The 22989-nt window shown below is 43.1% G+C and overlaps 1 protein-coding gene across 4 annotated transcripts in view; it reads right to left on the bottom strand.

The window, feature by feature from the left end:
• The window catches only part of GARNL3 (GTPase activating Rap/RanGAP domain like 3), a 1295083-nt gene that overhangs the window by 507457 nt on the left and 764637 nt on the right, over positions 1-22989 (bottom strand). For all 4 annotated transcript variants that reach the window (XM_069609500.1, XM_069609499.1, XM_069609501.1 and 1 more), the window contains one exon: positions 15072-15171. In XM_069609500.1, coding sequence (XP_069465601.1) covers positions 15072-15171 — 100 coding nt within the window. The remainder of the gene's footprint in view (positions 1-15071; positions 15172-22989) is intronic.

Consider the following 22989-nt stretch of genomic DNA (forward strand, 5'->3'; position numbering starts at 1 on the left):
GACACTCGGACTGGGTCTATTGTAACAGTATCTCCTACAGTTGCGCCTTTGTGCTGTTTGCGGTCAAGTCCTAGGAACACCATTACCTCCTTTCCTCCTGTTCTTCCCAGTGCTTCTTCTGGATAATCAGGTGCAGCTGTATTTCCAAGTCTGGTTCTTCGTCCCCCCCCCCGTCTGTTGCTAAGTAATCTCTGGCTAGGGATCCTTACCAGAATACTCTTAAGTGAGTGCCACCGCGATCTTGTATCATCTATTTCTATAGGTCTCATATTTCTCCTAATAGTACTCGTCCTTTTCCAGACAAAGAACTTGGTGACCGACCATCTGCGACCGCCAGAGATATCCTGAGTGGATGCAGGTGGCCGCCCATGACCATAAGGTGGGTTTCTCTCTTTTACATGAGGAGTTTTCTTGTGTCTATCTGATCTTACAAGAGTGTCCATTTTCTTTTACAGCTTGGCCATATCCTGGTGGTCCATATCGCCTCTCCAATTGAACCAGAGATTCCCATTTGATATCTTTGTATTGGGAACTTCTGTTTCAAGAGGAAGGTCTTAGTGGGTTTCATGAATGGTTATATCCTGGTCCGCGCATCCTGACATCCACTTCCTCGTCTAATCAGAGGTAGATGATTAGAAAGGGAATTAATCTGTGTATAACGGCTGATCAATGCAACACACTTCCTTTCAAACACTGGACAATGTGATCAGGGTACTCTGTCACATACAGGGCAGAGCTTTTTCAGATTATTATGGAACTCTGTCACATACAGGGCAGAGCTGTTTCAGATTATTTCAGATTATTATGGAACTCTGTCACATACAGGGCAGAGCTGTTTCAGATTATTATGGTACTCTGTCACATACAGGGCAGAGCTGTTTCAGATTATTATGGTACTCTGTCACATACAGGGCAGAGCTGTTTCAGATTATTATGGTACTCTGTCACATACAGGGCAGAGCTGTTTCAGATTATTATGGTACTCTGTCACATACAGGGCAGAGCTGTTTCAGATTATTATGGTACTCTGTCACATTCAGGGCAGACCTGTTTCAGATTATTATGGTACTCTGTCACATACAGGGCAGAGCTGTTCCAGATTATTATGGTACTCTGTCACATACAGGGCAGAGCTGTTTCAGATTATTATGGTACACTGTCACATTCAGGGCAGACCTGTTTCAGATTATTATGGTACTCTGTCACATACAGGGCAGAGCTGTTCCAGATTATTATGGTACTCTGTCACATACAGGGCAGAGCTGTTCCAGATTGTTATGGTACTCTGTCACATACAAGGCAGAGCTGTTCCAGATTATTATGGTACTCTGTCACATACAGGGCAGAGCTGTTTCATGTGTACAATAACTGGTTTACTGCTTCAGGAATAGAGTTAAGCTTTCTTGATAGCTAGGACACAGATATATAGTTTAGACTTATAAAGGTTTCATCCTTTTGAGGTGTCCATGGTGATTTTTACCTTTCAATATAAAAAGACCTATAATTTGCATTTGTATGTAATGGTATTCCCTTCCACGAATGATTTTGAATTAGTGCATCTCACAATATGCTTGAGGTCCCAGCCCCCTATGGATGTTGCCCTGGCAGTAGGAGGTAGTGCAGTGTGCTTTGTTTCTTCAAGTTTAAGAATGATTTTTTGAAGTCGAGAAAGTGTGGCACCTGCATTAAGTCTTCTCTTAGGGAGAGGTCACCACATCTAGCTAAGGTATTTTGTGTTGAGTTATTTTATTACATTTTCATAATCTAAGAAGAGAAAGGGAAGGTGATCAAGAAGACCAGGAGGCCTGGAACAAGAGACGGGCTGGAGGAAGAAGGTTACATGCACTCAAGCTAAAAATGCCAATTCCTAAAAATATTGATACTGTTAAATGTTTCTGCAAACATGATTCATGCATAATATTAACATAGCGAGTGAAGTTGGGGGTAGAATCAACATATATGTAGGTGGTTGTCTGAAGCCTTCACTTCAGGAGATGAGTACGGGGGTGCAGTTGTTTTGGTGGTGGAGGTCAACATGGAGAAGGATTCAAGGGAGAGAACTTCTGGCCGGGAGGGAAAAAGGCAGAGTACAATTTGCCGAGTTTGAAGGTTTGCTTTGGTAGCCGGTGGATCAGAGGAAGGTAGATGCAGGTCTTAAGGGGGGAGAAGAACCACCCGATTAAGGACCAAAAATGTCAATCACTTAGGGAAATAGCATTCAGATGCCACCCAGACGCAAGTCAGGGAGCAGCCTGTGTTGTAGGTGGCATACAAAGGGCCGTCTAATGACATAGAGCTCTTGCAACACCTTCAAATTTGTATTATTCTTTACTTTGGGAGAAGAAAGTATTATTGTATCCCTTCTACTTGACATAAAATAACGTTCATATCCATTTGTTCATCAATCAGCATTTGATACTAGATAAGAGCATGGGATATGTTTACAGTTATTGGCACAAACATTGTTTTATTGTTTCTAATCAGCTCCAACACAACTTGCTTTAAAAACATGTATAGTAAGGCATGAGAGAAATAAGAAATAATGCCCTGTGTGCACGGTAGTGTAAGACGAACACATGCTTCTGGGGTAAGATATCTATCTACCTGGTGGATATGGATTTACTTATATGGAATTCACCTTCAACAGTAAGGCTTCTCTTCTGCACCATTTCAGACAAGGAAGACTGCATAGTGCCAGGACTTATATTGGATTGGTTATTTTTATCATGCTTCATGCTGGACTCCAGCCTCTAAGCGCTAGCTCGGCATTGCCTTGTTCACAAGATAGGTACATTGCCCCTGGGCCATCCTCCCAGGATGCATTATAACAGACTGCTGAATACTTATCATCTGACACACAGAATCATGTATGTACCGCTCTCAATATTATGTAAAGTAACTAAACAAATGGAATGGATCCTATATGAGTGCACAAATGATATGACCTCTAATTCCATCCTTCAAGTATTGTGTCTGATCTTAAGGTGCCTGAGATTAAATAAAGTACTGTCGCTAGTCAGTAAGTCTGAACCCAAACTCAATATCTTTGGAACCAGATAATTGATGATAGCACTTTAATTATCATGTATAAAGGAGGATCTGCTGTAATTCTGAGAAATTATAATTAGAGTGTCCGAAAAGTTCTCAAATGTTTCCACTCTGCTTGAAAGTCTCCAATAATGCTGACATGTTTCCTTAACGCTATCTTTCAAATGAGGGAAAATCCAGTTGAGAGGCAAACTATACCCAGGGTTCTATTTTCCAATAACAATGGACAATATGTACAGTTTTTTGAGTAGCCAGTTACTCTTTTTGATCTTCGGATATCCATGAAAGGTCCTCCTTTTCCGGCAGCCAGAACCCCGCAGAGGCAGCGTGCCCACCAGTACCCCCAGGACTCTGACAAGAATCTCTACTAACAATATCACTAGAATTCTATTCAGAGCCTTGGGGGGCAAGGGGATGTGTAACTCATCTCTGTGCACCTGGAGCAAGGACAAAAGCAAATATTAGAGCATTCATATCCCACAGACCGAACCCTCAATCTCCCTATGATATAATTTGATCTGTAAACAATGTGATTCATTTTGCTTTCATCACTGAATGATTAGAATGAACGTTCTTTCAACGTTGTATTGATGAGACATTTTCAATTTATAATTCTTTATAAGCCTTTAACCGAAAAGCGGACATTGGTCAGAAGGTACTTGGTGCTTATCTTTGTGGATATGTCTTATCTTAGATTACAGACCACAGTTAATGCATGCAAAGGAGTTCAGGGTATGTGTAAGACTTAGAATTACATTTTTGGACCAACCAAAGACACACTGTTTTCTTTTTGATAAGCTTGTCGGTTCTTTATAGCTTAATGATTCTTCTCTTGGTTTGCTTTCTAGAGCAGTCAGGTAGTTAAACAGAGAATATGATATTGCAATACAGCCTATACAGCACAGCTCTGATGAGAAAAGCTTCTGTCCTTTTGCTGGAGCACACTTGCTTCATTTAAATTCCTCCATATTCGCATGAAGGCATCTGCAATTCCTACTCAATCCGTACATTCTCCTCCCACTGACAATCCTCGTTGGCACGGATCGGTAGAGATTTGGATCCGGCCTTCATTCCTCTTAAGTCAACAAGGCATCATAAATCACACATTTGCAGGGATTATTGTAAGCTTAACTTATTTTAAAAACAATTTCTATTTTAATTCTGGAAGGTTTATATGCTACTTGGGTATTACTTGGGTAAGCTGTGGAACATTGCCCAATACTCAACGTGCAATTTAACCTTCAGTTGCTGATGCTGGTTGGCAATTTATTAATGACCTATGATTACACTGACCCAATATTAATGTCCAAACATGGTTTGGATTAAAGACATATGATATCTTGTGTTTGGTCAAACCTAATAAGGCCTTCTATGTTTTGAGAATGGATTGATAAATCCTGACAAAGCCTTTGAATTAATTGATTAGGTCCTGGCAGGGAGAATAGCAGACATATGCAATGAGTCAGAATATCAATGGGAAAAATCCATCAGTTTCTGCTTGGAGTTAAACGTTAAGCCTCTGTTGTCGTATTTAGATATTGGTAAATCACTGCTGAAAATGTTTTTAGAGACATTACTTGCATTGTGATTTTGTTAATGTGTTCCCTTAATTAACTCTCCAGCGCAGGCCTGGTCTTTGTGTGACATTAATTGCATTCATAATACCCTCTCCAACTGGTGTTTACATTTAAGGTCATCATTATCATAATCTATTTTTCATTTTTTTTTGTTTTCCTTTGACACCATGCAATTCATTTATGAACTACAAATTATGGTGATAAAAGGATCTCCTATGTATACTTCGAGAACATCCCATACGTATTGTAGCTTCCTTAACTAGTATCCAGTGTAAACTTTAGGGTGGAGTTCGGTTCTCCCCACTCTTTAGTCTATATCGGTCTACCTTGAATGAACTTTCTGAAGATTCGTTTGTAGTACTTTAGTCGAGTCCAGTATGGCCGAGATGAAGATTTCTGTGAAACCTTCGGGGCATCTGTCACTGTCAATGACTTTGTGGACCCGTGGTGATAGCAGACATGTTTTTCTATAATGGCACCAAAGCAATTCACTTGTGCAGGGCAGAGATATTAGACTTGGTCTCCCTGCCTACACAGACAGTTGTTTTGAGACAGATTTAGGATAGTGACATGCCTTTGCTTGTGTTCCTTATTGCCTGGGAGTAGTTGGTTCTGGGTTATTGATTTCTCTTTGTGTTCTCTCGGGATCTTAATATTCTACATGAGCGCATACATTCCAGCTGTTACGCATTCTATCACAATAAATCATCATATGTATGTAAACTCTGACCAGCTCGTCACTACTGTTGCAATGATGGATCTTCCAGACATCAGGAAGGTTGGTACAAGCTCCTCTTATTAAGATGTAACAAGGTAGGAGCTCAGATAGGGGCAGAGCCCCAGAGGGGACCCACTGGCACCCACCACCCGGGCTAACATTCTCCAGCTGCCTGGAGTGGAACCAGCTGTTGTAAGAACACATTCTTGGGGCATGACACCAATATCAATTTTGATGTGAGAGTATTTTACTCTCAATTCTTTTAAGTTGTGAGTAAGGTGACTTTAAGGGAGTAGAAAATTCATTCTCACTCACCACAGGGGTATAGTTTAGGGGAGTAATATAGATGCCCACTCGCAAACACATATTTGTTTGTAATGCTTTGTACTTAGCAGTCCAGGCCCAATGAAGGATGTATTTTCATCTTAATGTTCCTCTTCATATCAGGCATAAAACAGAGAGAGCTCTTTGGTGGTAACGCTAATCCTAATTATCCGCATTCTGTGCTTGTGGCAAAAGTGGAAGATGGCTCTTAAGAGGCAGCTTTTTTCTATTTATTATTGGGATTACATTTAGTGCAGTTTTTCTGTTGGAAGTATATGCCTCTTTGTTAGGTTTTGATCTGCCCCTGTCCATGGTATGTGTGTTTGTGTCATAACTGGAGTGTTGATCTAGAATGTTTGAACTGGAACCAGCATGAATGTTCTACTGTGCTGTGGGTGTTCCTAGAGAAACAGTTGGGACCTGGCACTGAATGGAAGAGGGGGCCGGTGAATGTCTCTCCCTGCCTATGTACTTTACCTTATTACCCTCATGTACCTGTAGACCTGTAGACTTAACCCAGTAAAGACTTATGAAACCCATGAACGGCTTCACTCGCATACTTTGTCTCCAAGGCTTGAACTTAACATTGGCGACGAGGATTTGTCTCTGGGGACGGTCACTGGAGGAAGAGAGCAGGCTACGGAGGAAACGCTGCACTTCAGGAGAAGGAGCCCGGTGACAGGCGGCACATGCATCAAGAAAAGGAGGCAGAACACCAGAGGAGCAGGAGACATCCACCGGCCACCCCAAGCTGTCCCCTGGCCATGAGGTGAGCGTGCCCCATTTGCCAAAGTTGGCAATAGACTGCGCCAAGTAGTAATTGAATGGGGGCTGGCTTGCACCTTAATGGGGCACTGAACTCTAAAGGACCCATCGGTCGGGGTATTATCCTTACTGGACTGACACCTGACAGAGTGTTTCCCCTGAGGGAGCGCTACATAGTGGGTATGAGCTGGCTAATTTAATGGCCCCTGGACATTGATGAAGGGCTGGTGAGGAGCGTGCAGGTGTGCCTACCACCAACAATGTATAACTGCTGCCGGTCCAAACGCGCAAATTGCGTAGTAGTGCGGCGCAACTGGTGCCATCTGTATTGGGAGCAAGACTTCAAGGTTATGGCACTTACCTCTTCTTTGCTGGCTGCTCTTCTTGTGGGCCGTGGTGCGTACGATGCAGGCGGCTGCGTTGTCACACTCGTGTCACACTCTTGTTAGGGAGTCAATGCGGCCGGTGCAGCGCTTACCTCTGGGCTGCCTAGGGGTATAGACAGAGCAGGCCTAGCCAGCATCATTTTACCTATGATGCAAAGCAGAGCGATATTTCCTACACAATCGCCCAGGATTATTTATGTGTAATAATGTGCATAGTGTACTATGTAATGAAGAGCACCATATTCATTGCATTTGTGAATTGTGTTTGCCTGTGGAGGAGGTGGATCTTGAATTATGTGTTGGGGCGTTCAGGGGAATGCAGTCTGCAAAGTTCTCATCAAGAGCAGCTAGAATTCTGCTAGGATACCAGGTTGCCAGGTTGGGCCCATTATCCTGTGTTCCTCGGTTACAATGATCTGTGTCACCAGCTGTTATTGTAGACTTCTTTGACCTTGTCAAAGCGGATTACAGAAGTTCCAGATGCGGGGGGGGGGGCTCGTATTCCATGAACCTGCCCTTATGATATTCGCTCTGGGCCCTCTGTCACTGTATTGTCTGTCTGCTCCCCAAATGCACTCTCTTGGATGGGGAGGTGGTGGGAGGCCAGCTTGTTCTTTTAGCTGCTGTCCATGCTCCAGAATTCTATGAGGAAGGCGAAGAGGAACATGCACTCAATCCTGCAATACACTGGGTGTAGATTGCAGTGTTATGGGAGTTCAGCGGGTAACTGAATAGGATAGGATAATTAATAGTTATTAATATTGGATTAATAGGATGCCTTTTTCAGTAGCATTAGCGATGTTCATGTTGTTTACATAGAACATCCGAATTTAATTAAATCATTCAAGCCAATTGTTTTGACCTATTTATAGACATAATTAAACGTTTTTAGATTGTATTAAATTGTTGGCCAGGGCAGCATGGCCCCGTTGTACATATAGATGGTGTGTAGTATTTGCAAGTATCTAGGCAGCCTCATTTTGTGGCATCTTAATCTGTATATCCATTTAACAAAACAATAGAAATCAATTCAGCCACAGTGAAAACAGCCACCACGCTGCCCTCCTATAGAGTCCATACTGCCCCTAGGCAGATCCCATCACTCTATCCCACGGAAAGGCATGCACTTGACAGGAAAGCTCTGCCTATCCCCAAAGCCCCTCTTATCCGATGGGGGATGAGACAGGAATAGCACCATTAATGGAAACACGTCTTCCCACCAGAAGATCATTCGGAAATCCTGCAGCCGAACTGGAGTCCCGGCGGGGGCTATCGATTCCTGGACTATAACCACAGCGTGCACGGTGTGGGCACGCGGCGAAGCACGGAGCGCGGCTTCTGGCGCCAATTCTAATGCCGCCTAGACCCAGTGACTTTAGGAACATGACAACACGACAGCAGTGGCCATCAAAACAATTATGATAAAAGTCAACATAATGACAATAATATTATTAATAATAAAGTACATCATGGTAATAAGAGGCAAAAACGAGAAGAGCAATACTACAAATACCATTATTAGCACTAATAATAATATCACAACTACTACTGCTACTTCAACATATAATAAGCACTGCTAAAATACTACTTCTCGTGTTACTACTATTATTACTACTAATAGTAATAATAATTAGGCATTAGGTGCCGGCAATTCAACGATGTTCTATGTACATATTAACATCTATATAAACCTATTGCACAAAAAAGGCTCATCAAAATAATATTTACATTGCTGAAAATAAAATAATAATAGCAATTATAATAATATTGTTAATACTAACAACAATAATAATGCTTTAGGTGCAGGCACTTCAATGATTTCCTATGTAAATATTAACATCTATATAACTGCTATTGCACAAAAACAGCTCATTAAAATAATATTTACAATCATAAAAATGAAACAATTATGAAAATAATAATAGCAACAGTTATAATATCGATAGCTAACGAGCAGCGCAGACAGGTTTCCCTCTTGGCGCCTTCATGTGAGGCGTAATGAGCATTCAGCTCAATGGGAGCTCGGTTACCAGCCCCAGAGGGTAGAAGGTGGCATCGGCGTGCCAGGAGTAATCTCACTGTAGATCGCACCCACTGCTTAAGGGGTTGACAGGATTTTCATTCATCTGTAAGCTTCCAAAAACATATATGTTGTTAAATAGGTTCATGGAGCTGATTCGCGCACCTCAGGTAAATTGATGATATCATTTTGGTAAATGAAAGATGTTCAGGATATGTTGGCTTGCTTTATACTAGGGTCACCCTCTACCTAAAACGAACACGGTGGGCCTGATTCACAAAGCTGTTTCCAGGAGTAAGTCAGAGAAGAGTGAATCCTGGAAGCCCAGTCATTATGACTAATTCACAACATGGATTGTGACCAGTTCATGCTAGCATTGCCTACTGGGGCTGCTTCTTGGTCGTTTTGGTGTAAGTTATTCCTAGTTGCGCAATTTACTATCACACCTGCAAAAGAGTGTGGTGTGTTGTGAGATATGAGCGTGTAAAGGGGTTTCTTTGAATGGGGAGGGGTATTCGCCCACAAAAGTGTATAACTTTACACCTAGTGTCAAAATTCTAAAGTTGACTTAGAAACTGTTGTCAGCACACGTGAGCTACCCCTGAATGTTCTAGTTGCACACGTTGGAGGAGGAGTGAAAGTGAATGTAGATATGTAATATGTGTGTGGTACAATGTATGTTGGAGTGGTATCCAGTCATTTTTTCGAAAACATAGTTTCAAATGACAAAAGTTTCGAAAAAAAATGCATCGAAAAAATGTTTTTTTTTGTAGGTAAAGTTTTCTTGTTTTTAATAAAATGCATGTTAAGGGGTAAAAACAACAGGGTGTGGGGGGGCTCCCCCATTAAATTTTTTTTTAAAAAAAACATTTTTTTGGCGCATTTTAATTTGAAACTTTGCATTCGAAAATATCACTATAAACCTTTTGGAGTGAGACAAAAAGAGGTTATAAAAACGTTTTTTGTAAATTGTTTTATTTGGCCTGAAATATAGCAACCTGACTGAGGAGCAAGATTGCGGCATGGCGGTCCATTCGACTGTGACTCATTTATTTAGAGTGCGGGTTGCGACCAGGCATAGGCGCTAGTCCTGGGTGAACTAGTTTGCGCCACTTGTGAACTGGGCGCATGTGATTTTTTTGAATCGGCGCTCACAGACATTATGCCGGTCTTAGCAGGTCAAGTGGCACAGCGAGTAGAGCGCTCGCGTTGACATCCGTGCAGAGCAGCTCGAATCCCGGCGGGGCCAAACTCAGCCTTTCATCCTTCCGAGGTCGATAAATGAGCACCACACACCGTGGGTAATAAGCAGCGCTCAGATACCTGAGGGTTTGTAGCGCTGTATAAGTGCCAAATTATTATTATTATTATTATTATGCACCCCAATAGTATTCCTTTGTGAATCAGCCCCATTGTATAGGATTGAAAATACTACAGGACTTGGATCTGTAGATACATTATACCAGACCCAATATCTGTAACAGAGGCAGACACGAGAGGGTTATGCACTTATTTTAGCAAGTCAGTATTTTGCTAGGAAAAGTATTAGAAGAGTGCCTCGTGGTACATGGTGTGGTCTGAGTTGTGGAACAAGGTTTTGCTGGATACTACTCGTAAGCATAGCATATTACACCGATTCTTATTTAGGTGTGGTGGTTTTGTCCCCATTTTTAGGTCTGGCCAGAGAGAGCTTTAGCCCTCTGTCAGGGCTCTTTAAGATACATCTTAGAGAGGGGACCTGGTGCCAATCATCTGCTCCATGATGCAGAATGAGTGGCTCATGGTTAGATTATCTGATGCGCGTCACATTGATGAGTCTTTCACTTTTATGCAGCATTTCATTGTTATTTATATTTTCTTTGTCCTTTTCTAAAGCTTACCCTGCACTGCGGGTCACAGAAAACCTACATTTATGAAGCTAGAACCATATGTGTTGCCAATGTCTGCTTCTTGTATGTTGTTATGTCTTTTGCCAAGACATCTTCATGTAATGGCTGACAATGTTCCATTCCTGTTGGACTTGTATAACTTCTTCAAACCACTAAATAAAGGTAGTTTGATGAAAAGTAAATAAATATATATGATATATCTTAGTAGTAAAGATTTAATTTCCAATCTATGAAGAGAATTGCAACAATGGTTTATTTAACCCGGAAAGCTACCCAAGAGATAATCTCAAAGTGCCTTGATGATATATAGAGGGTCTTAAAACACCACAATTGGAGGTAAATCCGGTTACATCTGTGCAATGTTCTGTAGGGCGCATCACGGATTCATACAGAGGAATGGAAACAATACATGTGCCTGAGGTTGATAAATTTGAATGCAGGGACTAATGCAGACTATACCCGCAGGATATCAAAGTTTGAATTTAACTCTAGCCCCACCATAGAGTTTATATTGATAAGGTTTATAGAATGGGGACATCTTCAGGAATGGAGAATCATTGTGTGGTTCCTAAGCGATCATCCATTGCAAGAAACAATGATTCTTGTGGTCATACTTATAATAGCCTTATAGGTAAACAGGCTTGACATGCTGGTAAACAGTTAAGTATTAAGAGAAGATTAAAATAATATAATTTAATTATTTTGACAGAGGGGAACATGTGCAACCTGTACGGAATGGGTATACTATTTCATATAAGGTACACCAAAGGCATAATAATACATAATTGTGCATGCTGAATTGATAATCTACTTAAAACCCTACAGGAAACCCTACAGGGCATTGAGATGTGAAACCTACTCTTCTTACACAGCAGTCACTATGAACTTGATTGCAGAGGAGCTGCGGTATGTCAAGACATTATTTGAGTCAGGCGCTAAGATGGAATGGTACTACTTATTTGTTTATTTTTGAATTTGTAGAGCGCACCAAACCCATCGGCATCAGGGAGCTACAATTGTATAAAAGGGTGGAGGGGAAGTGGAAGCTACAAATACAGGAGAGGTACAGAGAAAAAGTCAAGCTACAATACATTGTCAATAGTTGTTACGAGACAGCAATGAGTCCGTTGAATAAGGCAGTTTTGAGATGTTTTCTGAACCGCCAATATGAGGTTTCGGAGCGTAGGTGGAGAGGTAGGTTGTTCCATAGGCGCAGAGTGATGGATGGGAAGCTGAAGTCGCCTGCTTTTCTAGGTTCTGAAATGTGGGATGTTGAGTCGATGGCTGTAGAGGCATCTGGTTGGTCTGGTGTGATAGATAGGGTGGGGCCATGTTGGAGAAGCCAGTGGGCTGCTCTTCTGTGAACTGAGACATGGTTTCATTTAGGAAGGGTCAAGGCTGCCCGATTGGCATTGTTCTGGATGGTCTGGAATTTGGCCAAATTTCGCTCTGAAGTGCCAGCGAGGAGGGAGTTGCAATAATCTAGACGAGAGCCACATACTGCTCTGGCAATGGTTAGACGGTCATGTGTCGACAGGAGGTGCTTTGTTGCATTCAAGAGTTTAGTCGTGTGAGTGGCTGAAGAGGCAATGGAGTTCACGTGGAGGGTTATACAGATGCTAGAGCCAAGGTAGTCGCCGAAGGTTTTAACAGCTGAGGAGACTGGTAGTGTGCAGGCATCAATTGTGAAGGCAAGGTAGGCTGGGTGAAATTTGGCCAGACGGGACTTGCAGGCGGTGAGCAGTTGCGCTACCTGCATACACATGGGCAGTTCAGTCGGCAAGGTAGGAGGTGTTCCAATTGGAGGCAGTGGGGGAGAAGTTGGCAGCAGTGGTGAGGTGGTAGCAGAGAGTCTTATGGTTGACAAGGTCAAATGCTCTTTATATGTGGTGAAATCCAAGCTTCCTTGAGGATGGGATGGATGGATCTGTTGGTGAACGACGAATTCATAAAGGTGGTAATGATGGGGATGAAGGCTGTGGCACTGTCCTTGATGAGGGGGGCAGGCATATGTCACCTTGGCAGCAGGAGGGTTTCAGAGTGGTGATGAGGGCAGCAGTCTCTACTTCAGTGATCAGCGATAAATTGAAGGAGGTGACAATAGTAGGAGGTGGGGAGAGAGGACTTATCTCCGGTATGCTGGTCTTTGCAAAGATGGATGCTCTTTTGGCTTCAATTTTAGATTGGAGTGTGCCAATTTTGTTGTAAGGGTGTCTTTGATGCTTTGGCACCGGGCATTTCCTTTAGTGAAGTTGACCTTGGGTGCAAAAGGAGATTCTAATTCACGTAGAATTGAGAAAAGTTCACATGTGTGGGATTGGGCCTTGGCAATTCTATCTGAGAGGGATGAGGATTTGGCTGAACGGATGGCTAATTTGTATTCTTTGGAGAAGTGGAGGAGATTGGAATGGTTGGCAGGAGATGGAGATTTGAGCCAGGTGGTTTCAAGTGGCTGTTTGTCGGCTCTCGTGGTCTGGAGTTCAGGTGGGAACCAAGAGTTGATGTGAGCCGAGGGCTTTGCTTTGCAGTGTTTGAGGGGTGTGATCACATCTATGGCTGACAGGATAGCCTTGTTATGAATATCAACCAGGCTGGAAGGGTTAGCGGGCAGAGCGGCTGCAGTCAGAGTGTTGTTAGCTATAAGGATAGGTAGTAGCTTCTCTTTTGTGAGGTTGCGTGCACATCTTGTGATAGCGAGGTTGGGGGTGGGTGAAGGCGGTGTGGGTGAAGGTAACCGGAATCCAGAGGGTAATGGTATGGTGGTTTGACCACAGATTAGGGGTGACGGCTGAGTTGGTAAAGTTGCAGTTAAGGTCTGTGAGCCAATGCAGTCCTCTGCCTAACTGGTGGGTGGGTTTGGATATAACAGCATGATTCATTTGTAACACATAGAGATGATTATAATTAATGAAAACATTAAACATATTCTAATTCAGTTCAGGCTTTAAATACATAATTAAAACATTCAACTATAGTCAGGATTTTTAAACACACACACTGTGTGCATGGAAAAGAAATTTGCAGATAGTCAATTCAAATTGAGCAAATGTGCCAATTTTTGAAAATTGGACTGGACTTTATTCCTGATTGCAAAAACAACCCGGCCCTCATGGGCAAAGGATGCATCCCACTGCACATTCTAGTGGCGCTATTTCTAGGGAAGCGATGCGCTACCATACATGTAAAACTATTCAGGGTAATGTTCTTGGGGTCAACCATTTTAGGGAACATAGTTATGGAGAGCAAAATGCGATGGTCGGGGGTTCTTCCCAGAAATCTATTCATAACAGCACATATATTTTACCAGTTCTGGGAAATGTGCTAAAATGACAGCCACCAGGCACATGTGTGCGGGCTCCCCCCTCGCCTCCTGTACATTTGACATTGCACACTGTTTTCCTTCCATCTTAGACTTCATTATCTGCCCGCCCCTCCTGTCACACCACCCCTTGGGTCATGCCACAGGTGCTGCAACTGCCTCCGGGCCTGCGCACTCTGCCTGCATTACTGCACTCGGAATATGTTCTGTGAAAATGGGACCCACTCTGCACTTAACCCTGGCCCCGGCTGGACCGGGCGCACTTGTCCCCCTTCGCCTCCCTCGCACTTCTGTTTGCTTACTTGCACGACCTTGAATGTACTAGGCTTAGCATGTTTATCTGACCTGCCTCCCTCCATCTCCCCTCCTCAGCTTTGCTGAGCCTGCACGCGGAGGGGCATTGATGACCAACCTTTTGTCCTGTATGTTCCTCTCCCCCTATCAATTCTCACCCCACTTTTATCTCACACTTATTCTAGCAGAAATTACTCAGGCCTAGTATGCTAGTTATTGCTGTTAGATTATTCAGAACATTCAAGGCCTAAGAATGACGACGATATCCCCATGTTCCCTTCCCTCCTTGAAGCGTTTTGAAGCACTTCTCTTGTGTATAAGTGCTTTACAAATAAACAATTTTAATTACATAAATTGCACTTGTGCCAGTCCATGCTGAACCGATGTTTGTACCGATCGAGCAATACAAATGTCATATTGCTCTGACTTGGAAGCCCACTCACTGTTAAATTGATAGCCACCTTGGCAGATTCTTGGCATTTGGTTGCCAACATACAACATAGATTGTGATACATGAATAAAGGGAGAATTTGATTATCTGGGAATTGTTTTTTCAATCAATGAACATCAAGCATCTCTAGAGGGCGTTGATCCCGGTTTTGGGAATGATACGAAAAATCCGGAAAATGGTTACTCTGCAGCTTTATAAGGCTACACTAAATGCAAGATATAAAGTAATTTTTCAGTTTTCGCTGCTACCTTTAAAAGCTTTCTGTTAAAAATCCAATTACCTTTTCCTAGAAAATATTTGAAGTACCATCTGGTGTGATACTCAGGGTTTTCCAAGTGCACATCTGTCCTCCTCCAGGTACCAGGTGTGTAGTCAGAATTCTGAAAGAGAAGGCAGAGAAATAAGTGCGTAAGGCCAACACGTGACAACCTCTGGCTGGTTGATCCATGAAATGACATTGACAAAATAGCTTGAATTTCATATAATAAAATGAGAGCAGAAACCTTAACAACAGTTGAGGGGATTCATTTAAAGAGGGTGGCCTTTAAATTCGTCGGATTATGTAGGAGTACAAAAGCACAGATAAGAGGGTTTAGCGCAAATCTCGAACAGGTGGAGTGCTTACATGCACGGTTGCGGGGTGCATGGCACAAGAACCTGGAGTGTTATGAACACAGGTGCAGGGATAGTTCTGCTGCACGTTTCCTCGTGAAGCAAGGACAACTCACCCTCCATCAACCCTTTCAGAAAGCGCTTGAGAGCATACCTGTTTTCCCTCCCCCGCTGATACCACTTGGCTATCCTAATCTTTCTATCCTGAAAATATTTTGTAACTTCTGTTTCACCTCCCTGTGAACCTTTGAAGGGGCCCGAGACCCTGTTCACCAATGATCAGCACGTTTTCACTGTATTTGCACTAGGTCAAAATGGCCCTGCTGCAAAGAACATATTGTATAATGCAGTTTATCACCAGGGCGAAGTTTGTTTGTGTATAGGCGCTTTATAAATAAACAATACCATACCATTCCATACCATTAACATGTATGTATTGTGCAGATACATTATTCCGGATATTATTTGGAGAGATGTCCTGGCAACCCAAAGATGGTCAGCAGCATCCTGAGGGCACAATGATCGGGCAAAGCACTGGCCGTGCACAAGGTGAAGAGCCTCCACTACCTGGCCAGTTTGTCATACTAGAGATGTCTGGAAGTTAAGTTCGACAGTCATTGTTTTATTGCACAAATGCACTTTAAAACGCCTCTTCCAAACATATTCAGCATTCCAAGCAGCTGCTTCTTTAATCTCCTAATGGGTGTCTGGCACGTGTGTCATTTGTCAGACTGATGAATATAAGGACATGCGTTTTGACCTTCGCGTCGGACGTTGCAAGAGGGCCTCCTTAACGACGCATTACTCCAGGCGCCGCTGAGTGCACGAGGACAGACATGTCGTTTAACCGTGCGGGTGCTCACACTCTGCATAGCAAGTCTGACCTCGGTTTCCTGAAAGTCATTTCAGTATTTCACACAGGAGCACACGCCCGCATTTCAGTAATGGATTCAACTCGAGAAATTGTTTGGTGAAGGTTGTGTTGGCACATGACCAAGAGAATATATTGAACCGAACATGTGCCACGGCACTAGATGCAGAAAGGTGAAACCGGGCATGGCGAGAGTTGCTGTCACATGTATGGACCTGCTCACATGACAACAGTATCCATTCCGTTCGGGAGAGCCTTTTCAATCCTGTTTTTCTGTGACTTCTTGTCATGGATTTACAATGGGGAAATCCAGGACTACAAGTCCCAGAATACAAAGTTAACACCAGGACTGGACTAGCATCTCCCGAATGGAATGGTTAATGTTGGCTTGGCATGCCGGTGGGCGCATGCACAAGGAATTAAACCGCCATTTTGAAACTCTCCCCCTTGCAATGGGCTCTGATTGTATGCTTTGGGGGTCGATATGTACTCCTCACAAGCATACACGCTGATAGAAGCGTGGCACCGCATAGAACTGTCTTATTGTGACACCAGCCAGGGGTTTCTATTCTGGTCGCATAACACAGTTGGCAATGCCAAAGAAAGAAAGAAGACTCGCTGAATGTAGTGGCAGAAGCAATGTGTAGTATGCTGCAGGATTCACGCCAATATTAATGTTGAGATGCTTCGCTGTGGCTGATGCTCAGTGCCGAGATCGAATAAGTAAAGTGTTAACAAAAATACAGCTAAACAAAATATATATTTGCTAAATAGCAACTGTTTGCTTGCAACCATGATATTTTCTCTGGAAGAAGGCACTCAAAAAAATTAAAAAATCAAAAAAATATTTTAATTGGGCACACAAAATAACAACAGAACAGCTCACTAGCCTCAGAGAAAAGAACAACAAAAAAACTCACATGCATGACCCATTAAATGCACAGTTTGATTCCCCCTGCCATAATCTTAAAGTGTACAAAAACATGTAAAGTCTGGCTATTAGTATCCTCTTCCCTCGTCAACTGATTAACAACATGGGGGAGATATTTTGGGGGAAGATGGGAAGCAGGCAACAGGCTCACAAAATCACAAAGGATAACATTTCTAACCTAGCACGATGTCTAGAGATGACCTCATTGCTGGTATTGTTGGTGACACATGTCATGTCAAATATGATGCTTTCAATGATGTGATTATTTATGCCCTTTGTGAAGCCAGCTGTGATATCAGGTACATTACATGAGGGTGGCCATTAAGGTTGTGTTTGCCCCTTAATGCTGTACTTTCCTACAGGGCAACTCTAACATCCCCTACTCAGTTTTGCCGCCAGGTAATATTGGTCATGGCTAGTAGTGTGTGGGTATTTCGGGAGTGCGGCTCGTCGCTCTGCAGTGGGTACTTGCTAAGAGTTAGGGAACAGGGAATTTCCACTAGTCCATACAGATGGGCATTCCTGGGGGCCGTATGGGAAACGCTCTAAAATTAAGGGGGGAACATGCCAAACGCCCTTTTACTGCGTATTCGGCATTAACGAAAATGTCGAAACCCATAATACCGAACAAGGGGACCAGAGATTGCGGAGGGTGGGGGGGTGTACCCCGCTCCATCTTGAAAGGTATAATGGATTCGGGGGTAACAGGAGTGTCCCCTGCATCACCACATGGATTGCGGAGGATAATAAAGGTCCCAGCGATGAAATTCCAACGTGCATTTGGGAAAGGGAAATGACGTCACAGGAAGAGGGGCGAGTCGAGGCACAGGAAAGCCTCTAAGAAGTATATTTGGGTAAACAGGTTTGGCAGTGATCCCATAGATCCACGCTATGCAGAATTCCACATGCTGTGATGTATCACCCTCATTTAACATATACCCCCCAACCACGAATGGGTCTTTTGGACCCTTTCAACTATGCCAATGACACATGTGTGTTTGCGAAACTGCCCTGAGTCTGAGGATGAAGGACACAATTTGTCAATGGGTGTATTGGCCATAGATGAAAGGATGGAAAATAATCGCTTTAAGATGAAAGCATCAAAGGCCGAGATGATATCAGCGTCAGTGGACACATCCTTTGCAATCTGGCCTCAGGTGATCTGAATGCAAGGCAGGGGCACCTGTCCTTCCCCTTTGTAAGTCATTAAAAATATTAGGGTGCTGACTGCTGCAAACGTCAGAGTTGTTCCACAAATATCTAAGATAGGGATCTAGAGTCGTGGGAATATTTAGAAAGATATTCCCACGCCTGACCTTCCAATGCAATGTTCAAGCTACACTGTTGCTGGGGACGTCACCATCCACCTTGAGAGAAGAGGTATGCAGAACCCTGTGTGCAGGCAGTAACAACATCTGTTCACATGTTATGGTCATCTACCCACAGTCACAATTTGTGGGTTGTGCATAGTGGGATGCCAAGCCAACTACTTTAGTGACAGTGGCAGCATCAGTCCCCTTGAAAGGACCTTGCCCCAAGCATGAACAGGCAGCAAACATTTCCCAGAATGCAATGCAGGTAACTGTGAAAGTATGTACATTAAATATATCCAAAAGGGGGCTACTCCAGGTTACTACAGAATGTGTGTAATATTATTAAAAACGGTGGTTGGTTCTGTTTGAAGGAAATCTCAATCAGCCTCATTGTAGTCCTGGAATTCGTCAATCTGGATTGTTCTTTTTAATCTAGGGTTCGCTGCCTCTTTCCCAAAACTAGGCTACACCTCAAGATGCTTAGGACTCTTGCATTGATCACTTTTGTGGAATTATCGACACAACAGCCTTTTTGAGTGAGGTAAGACTTTAATAAATACGAAACACCCCTTGACTCCTTTACTCTTCAAACCGTCAACCCTCGAATCCCCCAGGCTTCCAGGTTCCAACCTCCAAGGCTAGGAACCTAACATCAGTGTATCGAAGAAACTACAGACATCTTCCCCTTTGCAAAACAACTTTAACAGAATGTAACTAAAGCATAATACAAAAAAAACAATCCAAGAATGACTAAAAACTATAACACAATGCTGAAACAGAGACCTACAAATATGAACACCTATAAAATGAGGACGCCCATCTATTTTTATATCTTGCAAACATAACACTCAAACATATAAAAGCAATGAAGCAATGTTTTTGCTAATGTGTTTTGACATAAATGAAACGTGACTTGTCCTTGTTCGTCCTGGTCTTATCCTACCCATCCCATCATTTCGGACTTCTTCATTCTCACCCATTTCTCTCTGAATCTCCTGGTCATCACAAACCTTCACTCCCTCTCTACTACTCGTCGTTCCCACACCCTCCCACCCACCAAACACATCAATAGTAGTTCCTTCCCTTGAACCCCTTTCTTCCTTACACACATCCACCACCACTACTTTGTCCATATTCCACCAGGAGCCATCTTCTAATCTCACAGCATTAGATAGAATTTCCACCGCTCTAATATGATCAGATCATTTAGACTTTCCCTTCATAACATTCGTGCTTCTCGTGACCCTTACCCATGATCCTAGAGATAACTTCAGCTTCCCTAACCTCTTGTCATGATCTTCTTTATTCTTCTCTTCTGCCAGACACAACAGTTCTCTAGTTCACTCCTTCACATCCCAATCCCTTGAGCTTCCACATTCCCTTTTTTTCTTATTCCCCAAACTGGGATTGAGCCCTGTGTAGGCGCCTCTTCTTTGCATCAATTGAAAAGGTGAAAATCCTGTAACACCCTGGCACTCCAACACAACTTCCTCAATGTTTCTCTCACATTCATGCCATTCCTAACTGAATGGCATGAATGTGCACCAACAATCACCCAGTTGCATCGTTCCACCAACTCATCGAATTGTGGGTGATATAATGATGTACATTTACACTTCATTCCCCTATTCTTAGCATACTCAGCCATCTCGGCACATCTAAACTGAGGACCATTATCCCCGACTATTTCAGATGAGTAACCTTCCTGTCCAAACACCTGCTCCATGAAATTCATTATTTCATTGTTGGATGCCCGCTTTACCAACTAAACCTCTGGCCATTTGGTAAAAATAATCCATCAGTACTACCATAAACGTAATTTCACTACCAAGATTATGATACAGTCCCAATATGTCTATCCCAATACACATCCATGCACCTTCCGAGGACAAACTAGGTAACAATTCTTGCTTCTGTAACTTCATACTCTTATCAGAGTTCTGACACGGCCAACATTCCCTCAGCATCCTCTCTAGCATCACATCTACTCCAGGCCACCAATACCTCTCTCTTACTTTCCATTTTTGTGTTGGTTTTTCTAGGATGACCCTCGTGAACTCTATCAACCAACCTCTCCCAAACACACTCCGGAGCTACTAATGCTTGTTCTCTAGAAAGTAGTCCTTTTCCACAGACAATTGTTCCTTAACCTCCCAGAATCCACTGTGTACTTCACTTATGTTATTATCTGACATAAAACATTTGTTACAACGCATGCCGATCAATAAATACCTCATCTAAACAAGCAACCATTTCCTCCCTTCACTCTTCATATCCCTTACCATCCTTCTTACTGCTAACTGTTTCCAATGGCAACTTTGACTAATAGTCCACAGTTTGTTTTGCACCCTGCGTACATACTCCACTGTGAAATCATATTCTTGTACCTGCATGAACAATCTAGCAATCCTGGTATTCACTCTCATCATTCCCTCTACTGTTAACACTTCTACTAATGGTGTATGGTCTGTGCGCACCATGAATCGCCTCCCCATAAATATTTCCTAGAATACTCGATTACCCATGCACATGCCAACAATTCTCTTCCAACTACCGAATATCTGCTTTCACAATCTATCACTGCCCTGGATGCATAACATATGACCCTTTCCTTTTCTCCTATCCATTGAGATAATACCGCCCCTAATCCCTTTACACTGGCATGAACCGTAATCACTGACACTCTGTCTCCATTAAATACTCCTACATTTTCAGCACTACAAATTCCCTCTTTCATTACTTCAATAGCCTTCTGGCAGTCCACATTCCAATCAAACTCCCTTTTTAACAACTTCCTAATTGGTTGATTACTTTTTGCAAAGTTTTTTACGAATTTATTGTAAAACTCTGCCATCCCCAAGAATACTCGTACTTCAACCTTATTCTTTGAAATGGGTGCTTCCTTTATGGTCTTCATTGTATCCTCTTTGGGACTATACCCTTTACTGCTAATCAAATGCCCAAGATATCCAAAACTCTTTCGACCCTAAACTAGCATTTACTCGCTTCTTGATTCAAACCTTTATCTCTCAACCTTCTCAATACTTTATGCAGTTATGTCCCACTGTGTCCTTTCTGTATACTAAAATGTCATCTTGATATACTAATGTGTCCGTAACTCTTTTAAGCATAAGAAGCATCACCCAGTAAATGACTGCTGCCAACGACACAAATCCATAGGGCTTCATGCGGTAGGATGTTATGATATGATTGGTTATTTATAACATGCTTAATACCCAGAGGTTTCTAAGCGCAGACCCGGGGATCGGACCTGTGTTGCTCTGTGTCATTTTGCTTCCAAGGTGAGCACGTTGCCCCTGAGATATCCTCCCAAACCAAGTAGGGAAAACGTCCAAATGAAGTTATAAACAATGTTAGTGCTTGACTATTCTCTGTTGATGATATCTGGTGATAGGCGGTCGAAAACTCTAATGATGTAAATAGCTTAGCATCACACAGTTCAGCATTTATGTAATCATGGGCCTTGGGTACTTGTCCACAATGATGTTTTTGTCCAAATCCCTCAGGTCCACATACACCCTAACCTTACCATTCTTCTTCCTCTCTACTACAATCAGGCCAATCCACTCTGCCAATTCAATATGGTCTATTACTTCTCCTTCACTAACCTTCCCAATTCCTTCCCCACATCTTCTTTCTCTAAATGCCCTTGTCCCTAGTGTGTGTGGTTAGAGTAGTTAAGAGGGCTCTGTACAGTAGAGGAAGACTTCCAACAACTTATTTTCATCTGCCTCTCTCTCCCTTCTTCCTGTCACCTCCATGCCCTCTAGAGCAAAGCACCTTGGGTGTGATGTCAGAAGGGCAAAGTTCACTTTTTTCAAGAACAGAGATTGGACCACTAAGGCAGGCTAGCTCTAGTCCAATCACCTGCAGAATGTTAGCTTTAAAAGAAGGGGTCTCCCACCACTTCTTGGATTCACACTGGAGTAACAGCTGAGAAGGATTCACTGGACTTCTTTTGGGACAGTTGAACTTTCCAAAGCCCTCAACAACTAGGTGGAGAAGGAGCAGTCCAAGGCAGAGGAAAGGTCTGCCTCCTACCCACTCCCAGGGCTCATTGGGGGTGACTCCTGCTGTGGACCAGGGCCTGCCACTCTGCACCAGAATATCCTAAAGCTGGGAGAGCATACCCTGACAAGAATCATCCTGTCCTAGAGCCCCTGGAGTGGGTCTCACAGCATCTGGAGGACCAGATCAGCTAGGGCTCCCTGTTCTGCTGCACCAAACTGGGGAACCTTTGTCAAACCGTGTTCACTGCTCATTGAATCAGAGGGATCCTGCCGGTGCTGCCTTTTGGCATTTCTCCAACCATTCGAACTGTACCGCCTGCATCTCAAACCACCTCAACGCTGAGCCCGTCACCTCCTTGGTTCGAATAAAATCGCTCATCCACAGGACCCAACACGAACCGCTGGAGTGTCACTGCAGACTCGCACCAGGGGTTATGACA

The sequence above is a fragment of the Ambystoma mexicanum genome, chromosome 8, assembly GCF_040938575.1.
Source record: "Ambystoma mexicanum isolate Mex_15411 chromosome 8, UKY_AmexF1_1, whole genome shotgun sequence".
Classification (NCBI taxonomy): domain Eukaryota; kingdom Metazoa; phylum Chordata; class Amphibia; order Caudata; family Ambystomatidae; genus Ambystoma; species Ambystoma mexicanum.